Source organism: Bemisia tabaci, chromosome 2 (assembly GCF_918797505.1).
Source record: "Bemisia tabaci chromosome 2, PGI_BMITA_v3".
Lineage (NCBI taxonomy): Eukaryota > Metazoa > Arthropoda > Insecta > Hemiptera > Aleyrodidae > Bemisia > Bemisia tabaci.
This window is the reverse complement of record NC_092794.1, coordinates 13371260-13396822: the sequence shown is the minus strand read 5'-3', so window position 1 is coordinate 13396822 and position 25563 is coordinate 13371260. Positions and strand designations below refer to the sequence as shown.

Genomic DNA, 25563 nt, shown 5'->3' with positions numbered 1-25563 from the left:
TCTCGCTCTGCTCTGAGAAGTGGTAAAAAATAAAAATGTATCTGCTCGGTATTTAAGCTGAAGTGAAATATGCTCGAGTCTATACCAACTGTAAATATACGATGACCTCAAACAATGAAACCTAAAATACCAATGCTTAATATACCATAAATGAAGGTGTTGCATGTGTGAGGAATTTGCGATTTGACCATTGATTCTTATGTAAAAGTTCGCGAGAAACACGATGGTACCATTGGTTTTCTCTGAAATCAACTCCCAAGCTCAAAAAAAGCTCTCAAGTTGAGGCCAAAATGGAGGGGACATCCCACCCTACCCTGAGAGTCCACCTCTACATCAAAACAAACTCTCCATGCAATAGGGAGCAAATACATTAGCAGGGTTGCCACTTTATTTGGGGACTCCAAAACTGAAAACACGGCAACCCTGCTAATGTATTTGCTCCCTATCTTTGCATGGAGAGTTTGTCTTGATGTAGACGTGGACTCTCAGGGTAGGGTGGGATATTCCCTCCATTTTGGCCTCAACTTGAGAGCTTTTTTGAGCTTGGGAGTTGATTTCAGAGAAAACCAGTGGCACCATCGTGTTTCTCGCGAACTTTTACATAAGAAGCAACAGTCAAATCGCAAATTCATCACACATGCAACATCTCCATTATCCCCAAACCTTCCAGAAACCTCAAATTTATCAGCTTCACTACTAACTAAATGAGATACAATACCAAACCCCGGCAAAGTCAGTATCTTAAATCAGTTCTTCTATGAGAACAAAAATCAACGTAATGACATAATTTGAATAAAGCATGTCGTTTGACCTGTAAATTAAAACTTAAAAAAAACTTTAAACTGACTTAAATTAAAACTTCCCTTTCGCTAATATCTGATACCTATACGCCAATCGAATTTGGCACTGGGCGATTTACGATTTAGGTCAATCATAATTTTATAGGTGGTGTCAAGAATAATGGATCACACCGATAAAATTATGATTGACCTAAATTGTAAATCACCCAGTGCCAAATTTGATTGACGTATCGATATCAGTCTTTAGCGAGAGGGGAGTTTTAATTTAAGTACACCAAAATCGCCGATTTCACATTTATAAATTGATTGTTGAAATCCTCCATGTCCTAAACAGCACAGTTCTGTGGACATATTGGATTACAATTGCGATTTAAAACAGTAAAATTGCAATACTTTTACATGATTTGTTCAAGAAATGTCGATTTTAAACAATCGACAAGATTAGGTCTATGTGCTATGAACGTAGACAATTTACAATGCAAAGGAAAACTACAACTTATTTCAATTTCATTGCAGTGTTAATTTCAATAAAAGAGAGGCCCCTAAAAGACACCTGAAAACTCCTTTCAATCACTAGATAGGCAACACCTACACACAATCCTCAACGCAGCTTCATTAATTTTTTATGTAATTACAATGGAGATGTTGCATGCGTGAGGAATTTGCGATTTCACCATAGATTCTTCTGTAAAAGTTCGCGAGAAACACGATGGTGCCACTGGTTTTCTCTGAAATCAACTCCCAAGCTCAAAAAAGCTCTCAAGTTGAGGCCAAAATGGAGGGGATATCCCACGCTATCCTGAGAGTCCACGTCTACATCAAGACAAACTCTCCATGCAATGATAGGGAGCAAATACATTATCAGTGATGCCGTGATTTCAGTTTTAGAGTCCCTAAATTAGGTGGCAACCCTATCAATGTATTTGCTCTCTATCTTTGCATGGAGAGTTTGTCTTGATGTAGACGTGGACTTTCAGGATAGCGTGGGATATCCCCTCCATTTTGGCCTCAACCTGAGAGCTTTTTTTGAGCTTGGGAGTTGATTTCAGAGAAAACCAGTGGCCTCATCGTGTTTCTCGCGAACTTTTACTTAAGAATCGCTAGTCAAAAGGCAAATGCCTCACACCTGCAACATCTCCATTGATTGCAATCTGTGTTTCTGGGGAATCGCCGTAAAACTTGGTAGAAAAACCATGTATTTTCATGGTAGGCCATCGACCCTGTCGAGTGAAATCGTCCATTCTTGAGGCTGCGAAAAATCATAAAGTTTCGGAAATAAAAAGTTGTCCCGGACGCCCACAAGGTCGAAAAAGGCGTCACTGCCTAAGAATGCGCGAGCGACTCATTCTCGAGCGTGAGGGCATGGCCCAGGAAATCAGCGGTGAGGCGTTAATGATCGACTGTCGCTATATTTCCCCATTTGAAGCTATGATAACGAATCGATCATTGAGGTGTTCGTTGCGAACACCTTTCATGTGGTCATCGACCCTTCTCCGTAGGCTGTAACGCAGATTAATCGATTCATCGCAAAGCACGCCACGCCGCTGCAGGAAATGAAGCTTATAAAAATCCAGTGGGAACCGTGGGTGACGAACCTGAACTTGCTACAAGCGCAAGGAACGATGCTCTGACCCAGATCGAGATCGGGGTGAGTGTGAGTGGTGAGTCAGTCGGGACCGGTTGCCGTCACTAGACGATGAGCCAGACACCGTTGCAATAGTGACAGCCGTACTGCCGTTCTAAGGAAGAACGCCGTATGAACATTCGAGAGTTGCCAAATTTCCTTCGATAAAATGTTTATTTTTGAAGAAAATTATGAATATTTTTCCTTGAAATTTTCAGGAACTTCAGGTGAAATTACGAACAATATTATCTGAAAAATAGGAAGATAAATATTCATGAGTTTACCCGGTGATTCGTGCCTTATCAATCGAAGTTTGGCAACGCCTGAAGGTTCATACGACGTTCTTCCTTAGCACGGCAGCGGAGACCGGATGTTCCGTGGGAAACGTGTCAGTTCCCTACTGTCTTCCCGGGAAACAATGAGTTTTTTTCGGACATGAATGTCCCATAGATAGGGCGTAACAGTCCCCAAACGAATCCGTACTTTTGGCTCATTTTAGAAACATTGCATTGTGTTGAAGTGGAGTTATGTGATTGCGTTGTGCATGATATTAGTTTCCTCATACACGACGATGAATTTTAAAAAATCTGGGGAACAAGGCTCAGGGTGTCTACAAGTCCGGAAATAGTACTGATTTTTTAAGGGCGGTCCGGAAGTACCGAAAAAGTGCGGAAATTCCAGAAGAAGGTCTGGAATTTTCGTCATTCATGTCGCAATTTAAGCGAGAAAGTTAAATTTTTGAAATTTTTTCGAATTTCGTCAAAATGAAGGTACTGAAAAAGTACTGATTTTTCTGTTGAGGAGGTACTGAGTTTCTTGGGAATGTACTGAAAAAGTACTGATTTCTGACCAGCCTGTTTTAGTAGACACCCTGAAGGCTGTAAAACAGCTAAATGAAAACGAGGCGTTTCGCAAGAAATCCTTGGCATTTTCAATCGAAGCAAAAGCTAAAAACGAGTGCACTCTGATAAAAATATTTGTGTTCGTGTGTTACTTCTGGTTGATAGAGGAAGTGAAACACAAACCAAACCAACTTTTGTGTTGATTTTGGTACAGTTTGCGGTGACTTTAGCGCAGAAAACAATGGAGAGACTGGGAAACCCCAGAGTCAATCGAAAGCTATGGTTAGTTTGTGTTTTACTTCTTGTATTAACCAAACTTTAGTGTGGAGTTTTCTCTCACTCTCCATCACTGGACCAGAGTACGATACACTCAATGCTGAGTACAAGTACAAGTACTCAATACTGCCTCATACAGTTAGGTGCTTTTATGGATAGCCAGAAATGGTGGCTTCTCATTGTGAAATGAAGCCCGTATTACAGTCTGATAACTTGGCCATGGACATTCTGCAATATGGATTTACTATTCCTTGTTCACTGTAAAAACGAAATTTGTGTCATTAATCTACCCAAGCAAATAGGTGATTCTATGGATAAGCCAGGCACAGTGGTTTCTCTGGCAAAATAAAGTGCAACTTTGAGCCCCTTGCATGGCGTGTATAAACATTAAATAGGTAGATTTTTCTTAAAACTGCATTCTTAATGGTGCTACATAAAGTAAGCCTTACAGTTGGGAAGAAAATGAAACGACTGTGCCGCAGCTTTAAGGGTTTTATTCTTTATCATTTGTCGTCAAAAACACTCAAAATTTCCAAACAAATAACAAAAGAGAAGGGATGCTCATCATCAGGGCCGGATTTAGGGGGTGGCCACATGGGCCGCGGCCCATGGCGGCAAATTTTGCAATTTTTTTAAATGTAGCTATAAAGAAAACTCGGATTCAGAAAACAAATTAAGAATGAGAAAAGCTGACGAAATCTCTTGTTTCCTGAGAGTATATCTCTAATTTTGTGGTCTTTCTGTGATACAATAGACAGCACCTCTAATATGTTGAATTAAGACTAAGAGAGAAACCGAACACGGAATTTGGCCTGAAATGGCACGGCGCAGAGAGCAATGATGGCGAGAACTTGAGATGGAAATGAGAAACCCTCGGCGAAGCGCGGCGGTCGGCTTGTAACACATATTAGCGCCTACAAGACTGCATGGATACTTCACGCATTGCGTTAAAGACAGTGCGGTCGCTGCGGTCAGCAGTGGGCGGCGTGAAACGCATAGCGCCTACAAGACTGCGTGAATACTTCACGCATTGCGTCAAACACAGTACGTGCAGCAGCGGTCGGCGTGGAACGCATAACACATCAAGACTGTAGGAATACCTCACGCTTTGTGCCAAACACAGTGCGGTCAGCGCGGCGCAGCGGCGAAAGTTAAAATTATTAAATCACATCTATGTTTGTTCTTTTATAATTTTTTCGTTCATTTCATATAGATGGAAAGCCTTGTCCACACAGAGAAAGGTTTACAGAACTTAATTTTCGCGCCAAGCCAAGTTCCGTGAACTTTTGCTAGTAGTGTTGACAGGGCTTTCGCAAAAAATATGTCCAACACGAGTGAACGCGTCTTATGCACCCCTCCTCCTCTGGCACGTTCACTTGATGGTTTTTATTGATGTTTGAAAACGAATGAGAAGGGGGCGGCAAAATACAGGCGGCCCATGGGCGGCAATTAAGTAAATCCGGCCCTGCTCACCATTTGAGTGACTTTAGGGGGCATCGAAAATTTGTAACTTTATAAGTTTCCAAGATTGAAATCTGCGGGATCAATGCCCCTTCGCCTGTCTCCGAATAGATGTATACTCCCTACTTAAAAATCAGTGAGCTTGAAACCAACCTAGCTCCGGTTCAGAGGCGGATCCAGAAATTTGGCGGCACCATTCAAATATATGGCCTCCATTTCAATATATGCTAAATAATCGATTCTTGCCGGAGCACCTGGCCCCTCCAAAAATCGATACATTTCCATACGTTTAAATGGAGGAAAGACAATGTTGCCAATTTTCTGTATCCGCCAATGCTCCGGTTTGGTTTATTCTTTTTGAGCATTTGTTTTTTGTCAGAATTCTTGCAAAACACTCATTTAAGCAGCGGCGTTTAAGTCTCTTTTTTACCTTTTGGCATGATCGGTCACATTTCTGGATTCTCATTCCTCGAAGCGTCTCGTCGCGTCCATTCACCGCGAGAGGTCAAGAGCCTACCGCAGCCTCATGCTGCATGACTGAGCAGCTCTAAATGTTTTCCACTTTTCAGCATCGTCAATCAAGAAGCGACGCAGCATCACGCTACGCCGCGCCGCCGCCCTCCATTCAATTCACCCTCCCCCGCTCGTATACGGGGTGATTCATGGCAAAAAACAGATTTGTCCGTTTTGTCCGTTGATCACCGAGGCTTTGGTCAGATTCCTTAACATTAGCTGGGTGTCTAGCATCAGAATTTTCCCGATTTTTTCGACTCCATCAGGATTCGAGGTCAATCAGGAATTAATTCCGATTTCCTTGCATAATTTGAGGAAATATCGGTCGTAAAATCAGGATTTGAGAAAAATCGGCACACCGAAAAAAAAAAGTCGCTTGGATCTAGAGTCCAGACTCTTAAAAACACTGACAAGAAAGAATACTCTTGATTCAATAGGATTTTTGCTTAAATCGAGAACCAAGCCTCTTAACTTAAGTGGATTCATTTTTGATTCAAGCAAAAATCCGATTAAATTAAGAGTATTTTTTCTTGTCATCGTTTTCAAGAGTCCGGACTCTAGATCCAAGAGACTTTTTTTCCAGTGCAGTCCGATCGGAGTTTTTATCGAGGTATTTTTGTGAAGTTACATTCTCCTCTTTTTCTCCGCAAAGAATCGGGATTTGATCAGGATTTGGAAAAATTATGAAATCAGGATTTGGTAATCAAATATTAGGAAAAATCAGGATTTCCCTAAGTGATAAAATCCTAGACACTCTGACTAGCCCTTTAGCATCGAAGAGGTGTCCAATAACGCAGCTCCCATCACTAAGAATCTAAATTTCATTTTGAGTCCTTTTTCCAGTGCTGCCATTTTATTTTACCGAAGATTCCGGTGTTCCCGAAATTAATTCCAAGTTCTTAAAGTTCCGAGAAAAATTTCGATTTTTTCAAAATTTCCAGGAAAAAATTCCGAATTACGCCCGGATTCAATTCGAAAGATCGTTAAATCTGATAAAAAAAAAAATTGGTCAAACCGACGAAAACCCCCGAAATTCTGTGAAATTCCGTGCTAAGAATCTCGAAAATTCCGGAAAAAGTTCCGATTATTTGAAAAGTTAATAAAAAGTGAAATAATCTATATTATTTGGAGCACCTCTGGCCCTTCCAAGTATACATATATTTAATTCCATAGGTTTAAATTGAGGGAACCCAATGTTGCCAATTTGCTGAATCCGTCTCTGGACTGCCACCCAACACGACAAAATGTGACTTTTAGCCACCGGCTCCGAGCCCGAAAAACCTATGTCGCGTTCAGCCGTCCTAGGGAAAAACATCAAATCAACACCCGGATGTTGCCAATGTCATCCGAGAAAATACCATATCCTTAGGGAACTTGTGAATTTTACCCTTTGATTTTTTCGAGAACTTAATTTGCAATTGCAAAATTTTGGCGGGAAGCATCGATAATTTTTCTCCTAAACGAGTATTTTATCAGGATAAATTCGGCCACATTCGAACGTTCTCGTGACGTTTTTCGAGAGAACAACCGTGTTTGCTCTGTGACCGCCGAGTTTACGCAGCTGGCACCGAACGAGACCGTTCGGTTTCCGAGTCCGCGGAAGGAACCAAGTCCCATGAGCCCTAAAATTCCCTCTAACCCGCGATCCACGGCTCACGAGGTGTCGGTGCTTACGCCCATCGAAAATCCAGTGAATTTGCGCTCGTTCACACGCGTTTCTCGCCAAGAGGGTCTCATCCGAAAACTGATTTGCATCACCTCCGAAATTTGAGATCTCTGCAAATAGTGCCGCTCTGCTGAGGGGGTTTCGCGATTCGACCGATTTTTTCGAGGCGAAATCTCGCGAGGAACAGGGACTTTATTTCAGCTACATTGTCGAGGGGCGAGGACAGAGATGAAAAATTTCATGATACTTTAAATTATGAAATGATAAAACTTTTTCTCCAATTATTGGCTTAGTATACTGTGCAACGCATGGGAACAGAAAATCTTAGTTTGAAGGGTGTTAAAAAATCACGAGTCAATTTTCGAAGTCGTTTATAGATTCATCGGATAAATTTTGCGGATCACACACCATGCAGTCCCTGAAACATCGTTGAAATGAGAGGTATCGATAAGGGCTGTTTTTGGGCCCACCTTAACTGAACGCCCTCTACTCTACAATTTTTTGCTCATTGGAGGTCTATATTTTTCTAAATACATCACGATCTAGTCGTTTCCGGTTTTTTAACGGGTCTAATACGAACCTAGGCATGGGTCATAGAATGCGGATTTTTCGGCATTCGATCGGAAAAGCGGAAAACCCACATTTTTCGCCAAAATCGTCCTTCAGACCCTTGTTTAAGCCAGTATTAGACCCCAAAGGAGACCATTCATGAACAAAGCACGAAGGATTCCGTTGAATATGGACCTTCAACGAGCAAAACATCGTAGAGTTGAAGGAATTCAAATAGAGTGGGCCCAAAACAGCCCTTATCCATACCCCTCCTCCCACAAAAAATGAAATTTAACTGTTAAGCCCTTTGAAAGTTCCCGTGAAATTTCATTTTTCATCTCAGGGTGGAGATTTAGAAAAATCACAATAAATTCAGTAAATTGACCAAAATCGTTCCTCAACAATGGAAATATCAAGTGCAGGCCCACAAATGAATCGACTCGTGGAAAAACGTTCAATATCCATCACGCATTTTCATACTTTTTTTGCACGCAGTAGCCTCCTATCGCGCTCCAACACCGATCAACTAAGCCGACTTCCTCGCTAATTTTCTAATTGCATGTGGGAGGTGGGACTTCAAATAAAATTAGTCATCATTTCTAACGTCTTAGTCTAAAACTCCGGTTTGTAAGTTACAATGAAATCGCCTCAAGCGAACTGACACCATGACCTCAGTCGTGGTATGACCATGACTCAACCGGGCCAGCCGAAGGGCGCGGGGCCATCGATCGCTTACCTAGTCATCAGTGACCTCTCGGTAAATTCTTAATACAGGCGTTTGAATAGCGTTAAGGAAAGACGGACTCCACCTATCATACGTTCTTTCTTTAGTTTATAACATTTACTATTATTCAATTTAACTTAAACCATGTCAATGGATACCTTTGTAAATTTTAGGTAGTAGTGACAATGTTTGTATTTATATACAATAAACTTCTAAAAAAAAAAAAAAAAAAAAAAAAGGAAAGACGAAGAAGTTAATTTGACGCGTATAAAGAAAAGTACTTGTCAGTTTGATTTTCGCGCGCTTTCGAGGTCTAGCCTTCCCGTGAATGTATGTGAAATGGACATCGCGTAAAGAGATTGCAGGGTGTCTACCGATACCCAAAATTCACCAATGTCCCTGATTATCCTCGATTTTGGAAGGGTGTCCTCGATATCCCCGAAAGTCCCCAATTTTCTTGTTCAGGTCCCCAAAAAGTGACAAAAATTATCCTAAACACCGGAATTTTCTAATTTTCCCGCCAGCCGCGGCGACGCGGTATAACAAAGAATTTAAAAAAAAAATTGAAGTGTTGCTTGGTTTTTCGTATGTTTTCATCGGTACAACATGACTTGTAAAATTAGTCGCATAAAATACGCCTTTTAACGCTCTAACCAGCTCCCTTTCTCTTACTATTTCGGGGGAAAAAAGTCCCCAATTTTCTTGAAAAAACTCCCCTAGTATAGTCCCCGAAAGTTCCCAATTTTGGTTTTTCATAACTAATAGACACCCTGGATTGAGTGTCAATGCGAATCGGAGAAACTAAATGATTCTATCAAATATTAATCGATCACTGTTGCGATTATTTTATGTAAGAAAATTGAGGCTATTTGTGTAGTTCAAGGTTACTGGAAAGAAAAATTCACGAATCTTAAAATGGAGAGGTCTCTTGGTTCTTATAAGGGTCTTCAGCCTCTTGATTTTTCATCTTCTGAAGCTTGTATTGTGTAGCAAAGATTAGTATATGGATAGATACTGCTGAAAAGCGCACTGTTCTCATGAAAACCTCTCTGGAATCTCGCGCGATTAAAGCAGCCACCTTCTTGCATAACTTCGAAGTAAAAAACATACGTTTTTTTCCCCCTTGTTTTTTCTCAGTTTTATTACTCTCTTTTCCTTTGGATTTAATGTATTTTCGTATTTTTTTTATATTCTACTTATCGTGGTATGTATTTTTTGCAGGTGCTTTTTTATCTGTTTTTTCCCCTCATATTCTTTTCATTTTTAGTTCAAGTTTCATTATTAATTTAATCAAATCTTCAGTTCTATGAGCCCTACTCCCCCCTCGACCAAACGGTAGAATTGCAGTGTATTTAGGGGAGAATAGTGTATGAAAACGTTCAAATGCCACGCCTGAAAATAAACTAAACAAAAAAAAAAAACAAGAAAACAATTAAGATCCGTTAAGCCAAGGATTTCTACAAATCCCTGTCGGTTGTCGGTGTTGTTTTAATTATTTTCCATCAAACCTGCTTTATTTAAGCGGTCGTAGAGTGGAAGGAAACAAGGATTTTCTCAGTTAAATCATTGAACCAATAATGCCTTTAGTGAGAATACCTCTCTTTAAGCAATTGGATTGCCGGGCAACATGAAAATCTCTTTTTTCATTGATTTTTCCATTCTATTTCGAATTAGCGCCAAGGGGGGGGGGGGTGCTCACCGATGGTCCTTGTGCTTAAAAAAAAATTATGCTTTAATTGAGCAATAATTTGAGCAATTTTTGAGATCTCTTGGAGTTCTTCCCAACAACTTTTGACTCCCCAAAATTCAGTTGAAATGTCTGATTTTTTGAAAAACTTTTCATCCCCTAAAACGGTGGCTTTATTTTTTTGTTGCAGCGAATTTTATCATGCAGTTCGTGATTTTGTCACTCATTGTCGGCGTACCTCTATTCACTTTTCATGTTTCCCTCGGGCAACTTCTGGCAAGTGGCGTCATCGATATGTGGAGCATATCCCCGATCTTCAAGGTCAGCAAATCAGTCTTAAAAATTGCTTTTTGTTTGTCATAGCCATTTTTATCTCTTTATCAAAAATCAGCAGTGCCATCACAATATACTTGAATGGATGTTGAGTCTAATCCTATTACTATTGAATAGTTACAGGTTCATTCTCCATTTTTCACTAAAAATTAGAGTCTTTTAATAAAATTTTCATGATTATGTCTACTGACTGAAATACCCGAGAAAAGTGCTTATTTCTATATGTAGGCACGAATAAAGTTTAAGTATGAAAGACAGTTTCGTAGTACAATTTTGTAAAAGATCCGAAATATTTTGCGAATTTTTCTAGAATTGTTCGTGTATTTTAGTCGAGAATCTACTACCAAGTATGCAAAAAAAAAAACAACTTAAAATTATTGTTCAATTTTCGATCGAGATTTTTATTTTCTATCAACGTTACATCTCCTACCTAATATTAACCGTACCTAATATTTTCGAAAACATGTCAGAGAACATCCAGCATATTTCATTGCAGCCTTATACCATTTCTCTGGAATTTTTTTATACACAGAAGTAAAGAACAATTTACATCAGATTACTAAGTTTCTTTCTACAGAATTTCAACTGAGTCTTCTTAACGCATGGTTTCCTCTCCTGTTGCTGTTTTCTCGCCTCATTCTCTTTCGCATTAAAATTTCAACCCGAAGGAATTCCTTGTCACCAGAAAACTACTTTTTTCATTTTCTTTTCTATGTATTACTGTTCAAAAAATCATTTGAGTTTTCTGAATGTTATTGCTCATTAGCTCACAATCTGAACTTCTTTCAGGACGACAATTTTTGAATGTTGATTTTTACGATCAAAAGGTTTGATTGAATTTCATCCTGTTTCAGGGAATTGGCATAGCTCTATTGCTTTCACAAGCTATGCTAGGTATCTACAGCATAATCGGAGTATCATGGATGTTCGTCTATTTTCGCGACTCCTTCATCACAAAGCAGGATGTCTACAGATGGGCCGAGCCGCTAGATCTCAGTCGGGAAGGTAAAAGCACATCTTGAATAATTATTGTTTTATGGGACATATGAGTGAGGAAGAGCATATTCATCTGAACTGAGGCTCTTAGAGTATTCGGAGACTACCGCATTTTCAGAGAATATTCTTGAAACGTCAAAATCACAAAATTTTATGCAACCAGGACAACCAGTCATTCTACAAAACTGGACTAATTCATCGTTGCAAACAGAAGTATGAGGTTTCTAAAAAAAATAAACCAGAAGAAAGCTAAGAGAAAAAACAATTTTCAAGTTCAATGAGCTGTAAGCTTGATCAGAAAAATCTACTCGGTTTTTGGATTAATCTTTTTTCTTATCTGAAACCAGTATCAAATTTTACAATTAACTCAATATCCAACTTAAAATGAATCTAATTTATTTGTTTTTTCCATTTTCACAGATGGTCTACCAGACTTCAGAAGGTCTAATGCCACGTATAAATTAGAGGAGACTGTACCGGACTATTTCAATGGTGTTGTCTTACAGAGGCAATATTTACTGTCTCCTCCATCTGAAAGTGGCAGTATTAAATTTTCTGTAGCTTTCAACCTAGCAGTAGCTTGGCTTATTGTTTTCATTTCTCTAAGTAAAGGTAGGTTGAGTCCATCTTAATTCCATTATCCAGGACCTGCCCCCTTCACCCCATCCGGGCTCACTTTGTGTATAAACTCCCTGCATGACACTCTATGGCCGTGGAGTGTGTATGTCACATTTATATATGTATATTTTTAAAACATAAGTAAAGCCTGATGCTGAAAGATAATCCTACAGTCCATTTTGTCCTGAGAGTTTTTAAATCTAACTTTGAGTATTGTGCTCTATGATTCAGAATGAGAAAAGCTGGAACAAGATTCCAGAAAATAAAGTGTATGGAAGTGAGAATAAACTGGTTCTTTTCATTCATTAATATCAACTGTTGGTCTTGCATGAAGCTTTGTTTCTATGTGAGGTGCTGCATCAATGTAGCACAGATTCTTTTGTACTAATGGTATTGAATGAGTCAACAGAACAATGTCATTAACATGAATTCAGGATAAAAACATTGAGAGACACCTTAACTCTCTTCACATCTTGTCCGTTGGTTCCAAATACTTCATGAAGTAATCAAAATTTTTTGTTTTCCCTCAATTTTTTAAAATTCATCATGAGTAATGTTTTTGTTAATTTCGGCTGTTGCATCTCCAGCACAACATCTTGTGCTTTGTTTCAGTCTTGCAGAAAAGTTTGATGTGAAAGAAATTTTGTGACTTTTATTTAAATCTCTATTGTACATGAGTAAAATGTACAGGGATTTTCTTTAGGAAAATATTCTTTTATGCGATTTTCCAATGAGCAATCTGCTTAGTTATGACAGCTGCAAAATACGGAGTATTTGAAAGCTTTGGCACAATCATATCACAACTCTAAAGCTAAACATTTGTCAGTTTTATAGTAAGGTTTTAAGTATGTATTCAATATGGAATTTGGTTTCTTCATTCAATTTTACCGGCACTTTTTCGCATTTCAGGTTTAAAATCCTATGGCAAAGTCATCTATGTATTTTCTGCAGTTCCTGTGATGGGTTTGTTCGTTCTCTGTGCAAAAATGCTCGGTGCTGCTCCTGGAATGTCTCAAAATCAGGAATTTTTTCTTGAGACTGATTGGAATGAATTTTTTTTAAATACAAAGGTAACTATTTCTCCACTGGATTGGTTTGTTTTTCCCTTTCGACTTACTCTGAAATAAGTACAATTTGTATTCCTATTCACTAACCACAGAAAAATGCTCTTCAAAATACATACTTCATCATAAATTGAGGAAAGAGTCAACTGAAGTCTAAGAAAGGAAAAATACTCAGAGAAACAGCAGGCCCTCTTGTAGTGGTTAATCAACTGCAGTATTCTTAGTATTCCTTTTTAAGATAGCAAGAAAGGAGGAATGAGCTATTTCATACAACCTTCAACCTCAGGTTGAGCTCTCATTCTTCATTTAGTTCTCTCTCGTTTTTATTGTTACATGTTGAGAAATTGAAACCTATTGAGAGCAGTATTTTTGAAATTTCCTTTCAAGCCTCTGACAAAATGTAAAGATCGCATCTGTTTGATTTTGTAGGCAATATTTTCAAATAATCATCCACATTCTCACATCTAAAATATTATTATTCGATATGAAACAAATAAAGATTAAAGTTTTTAAGAGAAAAGCATAATGAGAAAACTGTGCTAGAAAATTCAAATTGAAAAAACAAAATGCCATAAAGCTCTCCTCAAGCCTCAATCCCCCTCTTCTCCTCAACTGCGTTATGCACTTATTTTGTGGAAGGGCTCCTATGCTCAGCCCACTTCTTATTTCAAATATTTGAACAAAATCGTTGGCTTATTTTCAAGTGCATACTCTGATCTGACCTGTGGTAATCATTCTTTCCTTTTCAGAGCTGGACTGCAGCTTTTGTGGAATCATTCGCTACGTGGGGCATGTTAGGTGCGTCTGCCATGCAGATTGCATCACACAATAAGCAGAAGAATTTGCTACCCCGTGATACTGGACTAGTCATTATTATTACTCTAGCAGTTCTCATTCTCTCCTCTTTCCTTGCTCATACTTGTTATCAACTTATTTTAGCTCATGGCTTTCTCTACAGCCCAAGTTCCTTTGGTAAGTTTACCGAATCTCTTTATGTTCCATTCCCCTTAATGAATAGCAACAGCATTGCGACCTTTTAGTTATTTCTGAAGCTTCAAGTATAGTATTAAAAAAAAGAAGGAAAGAAAATCCAATGCAGGTTCAATGAAAATTGAATGGAGACTTCTTGAGCTTTTGTTTTGGGGGTATGTGATAAAATTTGATGTGTACTCAGACTGGAATTTTGTTGGCTAAGGATGACCGCAAGTTGAACCCAACCTCCTAATCCAATTTTAAGTCAGGAAAATTATATTTTAAACTCAAGCTGTACACAAGTTAAGCTTTTTACAGCAGGCTCCAGCCATTACTTAGTTCCTTAATGGCGCAAATCATCAATCAGCGATCAAATAACTAAGTCAATGTTCTTGCCTTAACTTGCAGTCAACCAAAAACCTGCCAACAAAATTTGAGCCCAGAATAATTAATAATTTTAAAGCCTGCAATATTTGTGCAATATATGAGAAATTTCTATGGGGAAAAAAGTATCAATTAATATGCTTCAAAGCCTATAATTCTTGAAATTATAGGCAATTAAGAAATGCATCGTGACTTTAGTAACAACGTCCTTTATAAAACCCTGAAGAGTTTAAATAAAGCAATGCATGTGTCTGTCTATCTACCTATGTATGTATCTATCTGTCTTTGACTGGAGTTCTCTTTATTTTCCAGAAAAAATGTCCACCTACAGATTTCTTCACAGACGGAATTCTCCACAACCTCCATCACACTATGCCGTTGGCCCACATCGGATGCCCCATAATGGCCTGTTTCTCGGTGAGAGAGTAATAAATCCGAGCATAAATCCTAGGCATGAAAGTGGTTACCAGGCACTTCGATTTGCCACTGAACTAGTTCCTGCGACCTTTGCTCTTCTCGGAGCCGATAAAGTCTCTCCATTTTGGTCCGTCCTGTTTTATTTTGTGCTGACATTATTTGGCATCGCTCAGCAGGTATTTTTTAATTTTAAATTAGTAAATGTTTTATCTTTCATAATCAATAGACCATCAACCAAATCGGAGTGCAATTTTTTTTCCCATTATTATGACTGAAAATCTCCGTGCAAAATGAACATTAAATTTATCACTTATATCTTAGTTATTTTGAACCTATGCCAAAATTTACCTGAATAACTGCGAGACGTGACTGCAGGCTCTAAATTTGAACCTTTTGAAATTTGAAGTTTAAAATCCAAGCATTAATACTTCAGTCTAAAGTGCAAAACAATAAGTCAGTTGGGCTAGTCACAGAATCGTGCTCTGGTGGCTTAAGCTTATTAGTTAGGAAAAAATAACAAAAACTGTTTAAATGCCACGCTTGAAAGTCCAAAAATATGCCGCAAGCCATCATCCTTTGCAGTAGTGCAAGCTATGGTTTCTTCCACCTTGGTTTCATCAGTCAATGAGACTCTCATCTGCTTTAGTTGCCAGACGTAAAACACGAATGAAACCATGGTGGATGATTTCGAAAGCTGTATCTCTTGACAAGCTGTAACTGTGCTAACATCGGACGTGAAAATTTGGAATTTGAACAGATCTTTTCATTTTTGCTAATTCATATGCTGAAGGACGACAAATGTCAAAAGATGATTCTGCAACTAGCGCGACTTACCCATTGTGAGAATAAGTTTTCAAAAGCTTGGTGCTCATTGATAAAGTTGGTCTATGATCACAGAGAAAAAGTATCCAATCATGTTTCTCTATATACATGCTTTAGTTTGTCATCATAGTGCCGGAGGTATATTTTGTAACTCAAATTCCAGGTTTAAAGGTTACATTGAAAGCATCTGATAATTGAACATGATTCATTCACAGAAGAGCTTTTCAGTTTTTGTTTTTTTCTTACTCCAAAATCTTATGTTGTACTAATTTTAAAATTGATCCGTTTTTAGCTGGCAATTTGGCACTGTGTAGTGAGTGGCATCATAGCTGTTGATGTGAAATCTCTAAAACCATGGGCAACAACTATAACGTTTTTCACCTGCCTTTTGCATTTATAATCGGATTACCAATGACATCAGAGGTAAGTTGTATCTCACTATTACCCTCCCTTTTCAAGTTGTGCATTTGTCCTCTCTCTATTTCCTTTATTAGTGGGCATCATATTTTGCAAACTATGTACATAGTTTATTAAAGAAACGGAAAGAATCCAATGTGAGGTACTCAGACTAAGTTTATTGTGACATGAACAGGTTTTTATGTTTCTAGGTTAATAATCGCATCACAAATAAATGAGACGATTATCTTAAGAGTCTCTCTTTCATTTTCCCTGCAATCTTGTCTGCATGTTTTTGAAAGGCACTATCTAGACAGCAGTCACAGTAAAAAGAGCAGCTCGAGGACTTTTGACAGCCTCTTCTGAAATTAGCTTGTCTCTTCATTGTGTAGCTTGGCTTTTATAGCTTTGATCGTCAATTATCGATGAAAATAGGAATGCTGTCATTTCTTTCAATTGTAAATATTTTTCACTGAAATTAACTTCTTGATGGTGAAATTAGAACCTGATTATCTTGGTTTGTAAACTTTCTATCACATCAAATTAGGTGGAGAGAACTCAACAGTTTTTAATTTGTCAGGTTTTGCCTGGTTGCTCCTCACCAACGTAAAAACATCTCGTAAAAATGTAAAGCAACGGCACACATTTTTAAAATATGATGTGCTGCATCGGGAGCACAAATTTTATAGTTTACCAAATATCTAAACTTAATGTCATTTTCTGTAGCTTGGAAAAAAAATATATCTCAATACTTTAGTTACAAGGGTTAAACCAATTCTTTTTTCCTTAGAAAAGGAGTAATTTTCCTTAGAAATCTTATTGCATCAGAGTGGGTAAACACTCAGCTTCATAGTAAACAACAAATTCTCAAGTTTGTTCCTCTACTTGATCAAAAGTCTGAAAATTTGTTTCTTTGATTTTTTTTCAAGCATTGATATTTGTTATAGTTTTAGAAAACAATCAGGTCAATTTACTAAAAACTTCCCTCTTGAGTTTTCTGTTCCTTTTATTGTATTTTTATCAAATGTTATCTTTTCAAAGTCAGTTTTTTTAATAATTTCCTAATTATTTATGTTCCAGCTTGGAATCTTTGTAATTTATTACATTGACTACTGTATTGGCTCCAGTTGGTGGCTTGTGTTGCTTTATTTACTGGAAATCGGAGCTGTGTTCATGGTTCGAGGGAGACCATATAGTGGAGAAACAGTAGTGGCAACTTTGTTTTCGCATACATCTCAGCTCCTTCAATCATGGGTTGCCCCAATGCTTTCCTTTATTTGGAATGTTATTTTGCCCGTTGCTTTAATGGTAATTCTCTCTGAAATATATTAAATTATTGATAGCCGACATTCAAATGCTCTTGATGAAGTTTATTTTAAGATGTTCGTTCGTTCGTTCGTTTTTTTTTTTTTTTAAAAAAAACGGAAAAACCTAAGTTCAAAGTTTGCGATAGAAAAATCAAGCGAGCATGTATTTAAATCCATTTAACCATTCGGGCATCAAAATAGCTGTAATCCCATCGCAATTGCTAAGCCTAAAAATAATTAGGAATAATCTTATTTCTTTTTTGCAGCTGTTATCCACAACCATAATCAAGAATGGAGGATACAAGGTTTTATACAACTGGCAAATCCCCGGTTATGATTATTGGCCAGTGTGGGGCCGCCAAGCGGGTTGCTTCATTCAGCTAGCTCCGCTTGTCTTAGTACCGATAGCAGGAGTTGCTCAAACTATTCGCTATTTGACCACTGGTCCCCCTGATATATTTGAAGTAAGTGTCTTTATATTAAAATCAAAATATCTAAGTGATCTCGATTTAGGGGCAAAAATCACTACTATATTGCGCCTTAATTCAGATGGTGTTTGTGCGAAGAGATATTCTCTATTAACTCAGAATTTACAAGAAAAACTGAACCACTGTATATAGCAGCATAAATATTGAGTAGTATAACATCAAATCTGAAAGACATATTGTATATTTCTGACATAAAATCAAGGAAACGTACACTGATCTTTGACTTAGTGTCTGAGAAATACTTATATTGCTCCCTAACATCATTAAATGTAAATATTGACGTTCAAACTCCTGGACTATGTTTCTCGGTTTGCAATGTTGTAAACTCCTCTTCAATTCTATCTAGAATTCCTTTGCAAAATAGATCATAACACTTTTTCCTAGGCAATTTTGTGTCTCGGATGGTACCCAGTAAATTCTATTAAAAATTATGTTTTCAGCGGATACAACTTCTCTACCGACCGAGAATCGATCTGCAGCACAATATTCATGATATGGCAGCCCAAGGGAATTCAGAAAACAGTGGTGGACATGGTGGTGGAATACCTGTGGAGGATCCGCCTCCTAAGTACACTCCACCCCCCTCTTACTCAACAGCCACCGGAGCAAGGTATTAATCTACAGATTCCTTTCCCTCCTACAATCATTTGTACTTAGCTTGATTGGGCTTAACCTTTACAGCTACATATTTCACAATCATTACGGGACTGAAATGTTCAATCAGCACTCCTTATGTTCAATTGTTTTTTTCCTATTCGGCAATTCCAAGACAGCTGACCAATTTAGATAACTTGACATTTCGTAGGAGCAATGATTGTTTATTGATATCCTCCTCAGACTTTGTGATGTTGGGTCGTCTTAAGGATTTATGCATCCATATGACAGGACAATCCATTTAATCGAGGGGAGGTAGCAGTATTTTAAGATTCATACATTTTAATCAAGAGAATAAATTTTTCTGTTTTTTTCGGTAAATTTTTTTTCCAAAATGATCGAATGTCAATCATATTTAATGGTTTAAAAAGTGAGGATAATCCTCGGCGAAAAGGTTGTTTTAAAATACTTCAATATTCTTTAAACAACAAAATCACCCAAAATGAGGTAAGTGAAAAAACATCAAATGACCCTATTGTATTTCCACCTCAGATTACAGAGCGCAAACAAACCCTCTCATTAGATCTCAGTGGAGGATATCAAAAATGTTAATGGAGGCTGATTAAGGTTGGCAAGATGTAAAGTATTCGAAAGAGCTATTGTTGTTCACATATAGTGTATGGCCATTCTGACATGAAGGCTGTCAGGCGCGATTCAAAAACAGTGCCAGATTTTGTAAGGTCAAAACTTGTTTTTATTTGATGTGGAAAATTCCTTGAAAATATATATCTATAAAGTCGCTTTACAACGCACTCTGGCGTTCTACGACACCCAAACGCCACATATGCCTGTCTTCCCAGAGGTTATCGGGCAATTGACACTGCAACATCTCTTCGTCAACGCCTTGCCGCCAACCTTTTACGGGACATCCCCGTCGCCTCTTCCCAGGTGGTACCCAATCCAAAACTTGTTTGGGCAACCTCTCCTCCAACATTCTTTGCACATATGTTTGAAAATATGACATTCCTTGAAAATATGTTTCCAATTTCAGAATTGCAAAGCTGTTGCGGCAGAGTCTGCGACGGAGTGTTCGAGGTATCAGAAACATACGTTCTGCACTTGGAACTCCTACTCAGACCAGGGACACTTATGATGTGGCCAATCCTCCTGCAAGCCCTCGGGGACCTCCACCTCCCAACTACGCAGCTGTTCTGGTGGAGATTAATCAGTCGCAAGGAAACGGTAATTCAAACCGCACTCAGATAACAATCCCACGACGAGGAAAGCGAAGTTAACGAAGTAATCAGAAGACCTCACCTTCCTTCTGACGCGAGCGCACAGGAGGAGGTGGAACTATGACTGCATCAGATGTAGCAAATATTTTAAGGAGCAGTCTACGTAGGCAAGTTCTCAGGTCCAATAGTATGTCAAGTCAAGTTAGTTCTAGTGTTGAGCATTTAGTACGCAATGCTGTGCCAATCAATCAAGATTCTTTAGTGTTCAATAACGAAAATATCAAAAATAATTCTACGCAAAGCCCCATCAATTGATGAATTGATTTGAACTTTGCGTAATACTTAGGCATAATATGTAAGTCGGTAGCACATATTGTGCCTTTAATTTTGTGATTTTTAATTTTTATTTTTTTCCAAACGGAAAAAAATTGGAAAATGAGTTTTTGACAGGCAAGGACTTTGCCACAGAGCCGATTATTTTTAGATGATTTTCAAACTCTTCAGGGCTCACATTTTAATTCGTCTATTATTTTAGGATTTTTTTCTTTTTTTTCCATTTATTCTTAAATTTCCTTCTCAGTAAGGAACATAAGATTTTAAATGTCACCGCAAATACCCTCTCAATGCAGGGTAACTTTTATGTAGCTGACTTTAAAATCAGCCTGACCCTCATTCTTCTCATTATTCCAAGTTAGTGCTTGTGAGCCCCTTTAACTCAATGAAATCCACGATCTCAACTTGAAGGTGGAGTTGTTCTATTCTAATCAGATTTTACGGGTAAAAATCAAATAAGTAATGTGCAACTAATCTGGTGTAAAATTTCCTGTTCATTTACTGCATTTTTCGCTCGTAATTTTCTGTCTCATTCACCTACGAGGTTTTAGAAAAAGCAGCTTTTGGAAACATGTCGTCTTTTATCGGCAATTCTTGGTGCTGTTTTTGAAGTTCAAATTTGAACCAATTGGATAATCAACAGTTTGTCGAGGCTCTGAAATCTTTGGTTGAACTGTCTGTTGTTTGGAACAGACTCTCTTTTTTAGCCTTTTGATTCCCCTCTCTTAAGAATTTTTCAGGGGTCTATCTGTGCTTGAGAAGCTATCAATAAATTTAATGATAATTTTTGTCTCAGGATGGGACTTTTTGTTGCCTTGTAAGTTTTTCCGAGTGAAAAATCTCAAAGTGCAATTATAAAAATACTGCATACATAGTATTAAATTGGGACCCTTCAATGCTAATTCTAAATTTTTAAGAATTCTTTTGCTCAGAGAATTTTTTGTTCCTTCTCCTGCTTCTTCAAGAGGATTAATACAAGTTAGGTGTTTTGCCTTTTCATTGCCCCTGTAGATAATATTTGAGTTCCTACCCTTCTCATGGTGAAATGTGATTAAAATAGGAGCAAGACACATCTGTTCGACTCTTTATTTTCTTTACTTGACCTCTGAAACAGAGTTATGTCAATTATATTTCTGTAACAGCAGTAAATCAAATTGCAAAGTTAAGAATAATTTTTTATAAAAGTCTATTCAAGTTCCTCTCAGTCACTTCAATAGTCAAATGTTGCGCTTAAGGAACAGTTGTTTCTTTGAGTTGATAATTTTGCAGTAATTATATTAAATGAGAAGATTTTTTTTCTTTTTTAAATTTATTTTGCTTTGAAGTTTGATTCAGAAGTGAAAAATTTCCCCTACCTCTCTCGAAGCAGGACAAATGAGTGAGCTTTTGAATTACCTTACGGAAGTCAAAGATTTATCTAGGTATTTATTTTTTTTGTCCATTTATATCAAATACTGTAGATTGAGCTGTTCCACGTGATAGTAGATGGAGGAATAGGGGCGGCATCTATTTGTACACTTTTTAAGATTTCTGCTCTGCAGATTTTGAATGTGTAGGTATATTCAATGCACATGTTCTAATTTTCATCTCTTACAATGCCTTAGAAGTTATAATATTCCACAGGTGATCTAATACGGTCAAGTATAGAAGAGCTTAGTATCTAATACTACTTCAAAATGATAATGAGGATTAGTTAATTCTAACTGCCGACTAGAAATATATTTTTGTAATTTTCGTGTTCATTGTTTTTATGTCATGTATGCTGAAATAAGACAGTAGTTTAAACATAGTGCTACATACCAGTGTAACTCCTCTAGTATGCAAATCTGAGTGTTTAAAGAAAGAAAGTGGGATGTTAGAGGAGAAAGAAAAAAAAAATTTCTCTGTCACATCAACAAGTTGTGATAAATGGAATATCTATATTTCAGAGCGTTTAGCAAGAAAGTCGTTTTTCCTATAAAGAAGGTAACATTTCATTGTAAATGCAATTGATGACCCTACATTGTTCATCAGGGCCTTTTTATGAACATGTTCCGTACCTAGTGTTTGTGAAAATTTAAGTTCAGGACAGATTTTTTCCAAAAAAGTTTCAAATTTCAGAAATAACTCTTTTCTAAAAATTATTCTATTATTCTAAAAGTTATTCTAATTATTCAGGCGTTTAACCGAAAACCTATCAGTATCTGAAATCCTCGGTAAAGTTTTAGTTTAATTATCATATGAAAGTAAGACACTTCTGCGCCAAATGTCTCTTGACATTGTTATTTGGATGCTTTTATTTTATCGATTCTTCTTCTTTTTTTATTGCTCCTTCAAATGATTCATTGATCTTTTTTGGTTTAACTCTCAGATTGATGTTTAAATTTTTTGCCTGCAGCAAGTCAGCTGAGTAAAAATAGTGGTGCTGGAATTTCTGTCCTTTTGTGAATCTATTGCTCCCTAGAACACTCGAAGGCTTTGTAAAAAGTAAGCAAAACATGGGGAACATCTGTCATCAAAATTCATGTGTTTCGTATGTTTAAAATCAATTGCATTTACCTTGCTTGTCAAGGATATTTTTTATTATCAAAAATTTCTAAGACTCCTCTTGTAACTGTTTTTGGTGTGTTCTTTCGAACGTATTCTCCTATTTTTCTGTCAATTGTTATCCTAAACATCCTAGGATGAAGCATCTTCAAGCCCATGGCTTACTTGAGTCACATTATCACTGCAATATTTGATGGTGTTTACTTCCGTGTTCACTGTATTTCAGAGCCACCGATCGTGCACAATATTTTATTAGCAATTTTTCAAATTTCCTCAGATTTTTAGTTTGTATAATACATCATATCAAAAGCCAAAATACAAAACCACATATCACCATAGCGATTTTTCATAATTTCCGCTCCTATTTTAGTTTTTTAAAGAGGCCCAAGCCACTTTTTTAACTTGAAATTCATGCAAAATATTCTACCAACAGAGAAGAGAGTTGGAGGAAGTTTTCAAGATATTAAGTTGACTAGTTTGTCCAAGAAAATATAAACTAAGACAGGAAGTTTGCAACCTCGCAGACAGAGATACGTATGTGGTTTTGCTTTTTGGTAATCTTTACACTTATCATTTTGCTCATACATAGTGCCTTCTGCACAAAGTCTCTGTATCCTGTTGTGTAAAGCCAAATGTAAGGTTTTACGCAGTTTCAATATTTTATCACCAAAGTCAGTCAGAGAAAGCTTTTTACAAATTACCTTCTTTTAAGGTATTGTCTACTCCCAATACTTTGATTACGAAGTTATTCATTATAAGTCCAAAAATTAAAAAAATATTTTGCAGATTCTATAATAAAGGTGTATTGTAAGGGGACTTGAAACTTCAAAAAAAAAATTAAGAAATGCAATGTTTCAACTGCAGGTTCTATTTGACTCCTAAACAACACCCTATCTTTGTAAAATCCTCAATTAATTTCAGAACTATGTCAATTCTTACAATATTTCACCATACAAATTTAAAAATGTTTTACACTTTTTTGTGTGCCTTTCATCTTATTTTTTTAAATTATAGTTCTATGAATAATTGATAGCTCTGTCACTTTTAAAATTTTAAAGCAATTTACATGGCAAAATGGGTTGAGTTTTTTAACCTTCTGCCAATTTTAATTGGATGAAGTTTAGAAGGAAATGAAGGAAAGAAACTGATTAGATGGTGTACTTTAAGACGGCGCTACATTGTTTTTCATTTAAAGACCCCACTCAAGGGACTTTTTTTTATTATTTGAAAATAAATAATAGTGATTCTAAATTAATCTTGAGAAAGAGAACAATCCTTCCTTCTTTCTAATTTTCTCATGAGCTTTTGTCTTACCTCCAGTAGGTTTAAGCGTAATGTAGGTAAATGTTATCATATTTTAAATACAAGATAAAATCCATTCTCACTCATATTTTTGATTTAGACATCAAGTGAGTTTGTCAAGTTGAGGAATGTTCTTTCAACTCTAATTTTGTCTCCTTGTCCAATTTTGTTTAATGTTTTAAGTCATGGAACCATTTTTGCACGGCCTTTATAAAGTTTTGAATCCAAATTGCACCACTGATGTGTCTTAAAATTGTATAAAGTACCTAATTTCCTAAGTTTGTAGTGAAGACTTTAACTGCATTTAAATAAAATATATGCAGTAGGCTGGTTTTGTTTTTCCACATCAGTGCCTCAGATTGTGTTGTCTCATATTTTCTATGACGGATGTCCATGAATGATGTCCAGCTGAGCATCTTCTGCACAGCTGCTTACAAAAACCTTTTTTGTCGTCAAGGGCTGGTTGTTTCTCCTCCTCACATCACCATCCAGACCTGATGTCTCCAATGCTTGTTTTTTTGTTTTGATTTCATATGGGAAAATTCGCAACGGCCCACATCCAATTCTTCCAAGAACTGACAGTATCATAATAAAGAGGAGACATCAAGGAAGACGTCTTGAACACAATCATCCCTTCGCTGATTTTACTGACATTGATAAGCAAAATACAGTTTCTTCATTGACATCAATAAATCGGTAATAATTGGATCTGTGGCTCATTGAGCTGTATTTGAACAAGATTTAGTCAGTGAATTAGTCTCTTCAACGATTTTAGAGCTCTAAGTTCTCGCATTTTTGAGTGGAGAGTATGTCTCCAGAACAAAAGCTTTTTTTTAGGTACAGACTACTGATCTATTCTTTTCTTCTTCTTTTTATTCTTCTGTTTTTTTACCTTTTTTTTTTTTTACCTTCGTCAAACTCACAATGACCTGTTACAAATATCAATTCTTTTAAAAAATACTATACCATGACCATATTTATCGAAAATCAGTCATCTCTCTGTTTAAAATGAACCCAGGATGTTGATTTGAGCCATCTCCCATGAAGCAGCTTTGATGTTTCTTTAAGGTTTTCAATACAGATCCAATTTTTGCCATCTTTTTAAAAAGCAAATAGGTTATTTTTCCTCCATTACTGTGCTCCAGGTAGGCTTGTATTTATCACTTTTTGTCAAGTTAATACTTCTGGTTAATTTTTTCGAAGCACTTTGAGTACCCTTGAAATTTTAATCAGAGGTCGATGTTATCAGACCTACAGTTTCTCTTCAGGGCCGAAAATGCTGTCCACGCCATTGAATATTTTGTCCTAGCTACAGAATTTCCAAAATAGCATCTATAACGTTTTTCTTAGAAGTCGTAATCAGTACAAGGTAAAACCAGGCCTTATAAAAGTAGGTTTTACTCTTAGAATGATTTTTTTTCTTTGTTCTTTTTTTGTAAATTTAATTTTTTAACTGTCAATTTTTTTTAATGATTATTTTCCGAAAAGTGTTTGAAAAAAAACTAATTGTGCTCTATCTGTGATAATCGTATTTTATTAAGGCAAAGTTGTATAATAATTCACTAGCTTATAAATTGTTCAAATTCTGTTTGTTAATAAGCTTACTGTATTTTAATAAAAAAATTATTTCCTAA

At 37.0% G+C, this 25563-nt stretch overlaps 1 protein-coding gene across 1 annotated transcript in view; it reads left to right on the top strand.

Moving 5' to 3' along the window:
• The window catches only part of LOC109033746 (sodium-dependent transporter bedraggled), a 36860-nt gene extending 11297 nt beyond the window's left edge, over window positions 1-25563 (top strand). Inside the window, 13 exon segments of the mRNA XM_072296719.1 lie at window positions 10333-10463; window positions 11330-11480; window positions 11892-12083; window positions 12999-13159; window positions 13903-14125; window positions 14822-15102; window positions 16041-16134; window positions 16137-16171; window positions 17225-17452; window positions 17718-17915; window positions 18380-18549; window positions 19585-19823; window positions 19881-25563. Coding sequence (XP_072152820.1) covers window positions 10333-10463; window positions 11330-11480; window positions 11892-12083; window positions 12999-13159; window positions 13903-14125; window positions 14822-15102; window positions 16041-16134; window positions 16137-16171; window positions 17225-17452; window positions 17718-17915; window positions 18380-18549; window positions 19585-19823; window positions 19881-20083 — 2306 coding nt within the window. The 3' untranslated portion in view covers window positions 20084-25563.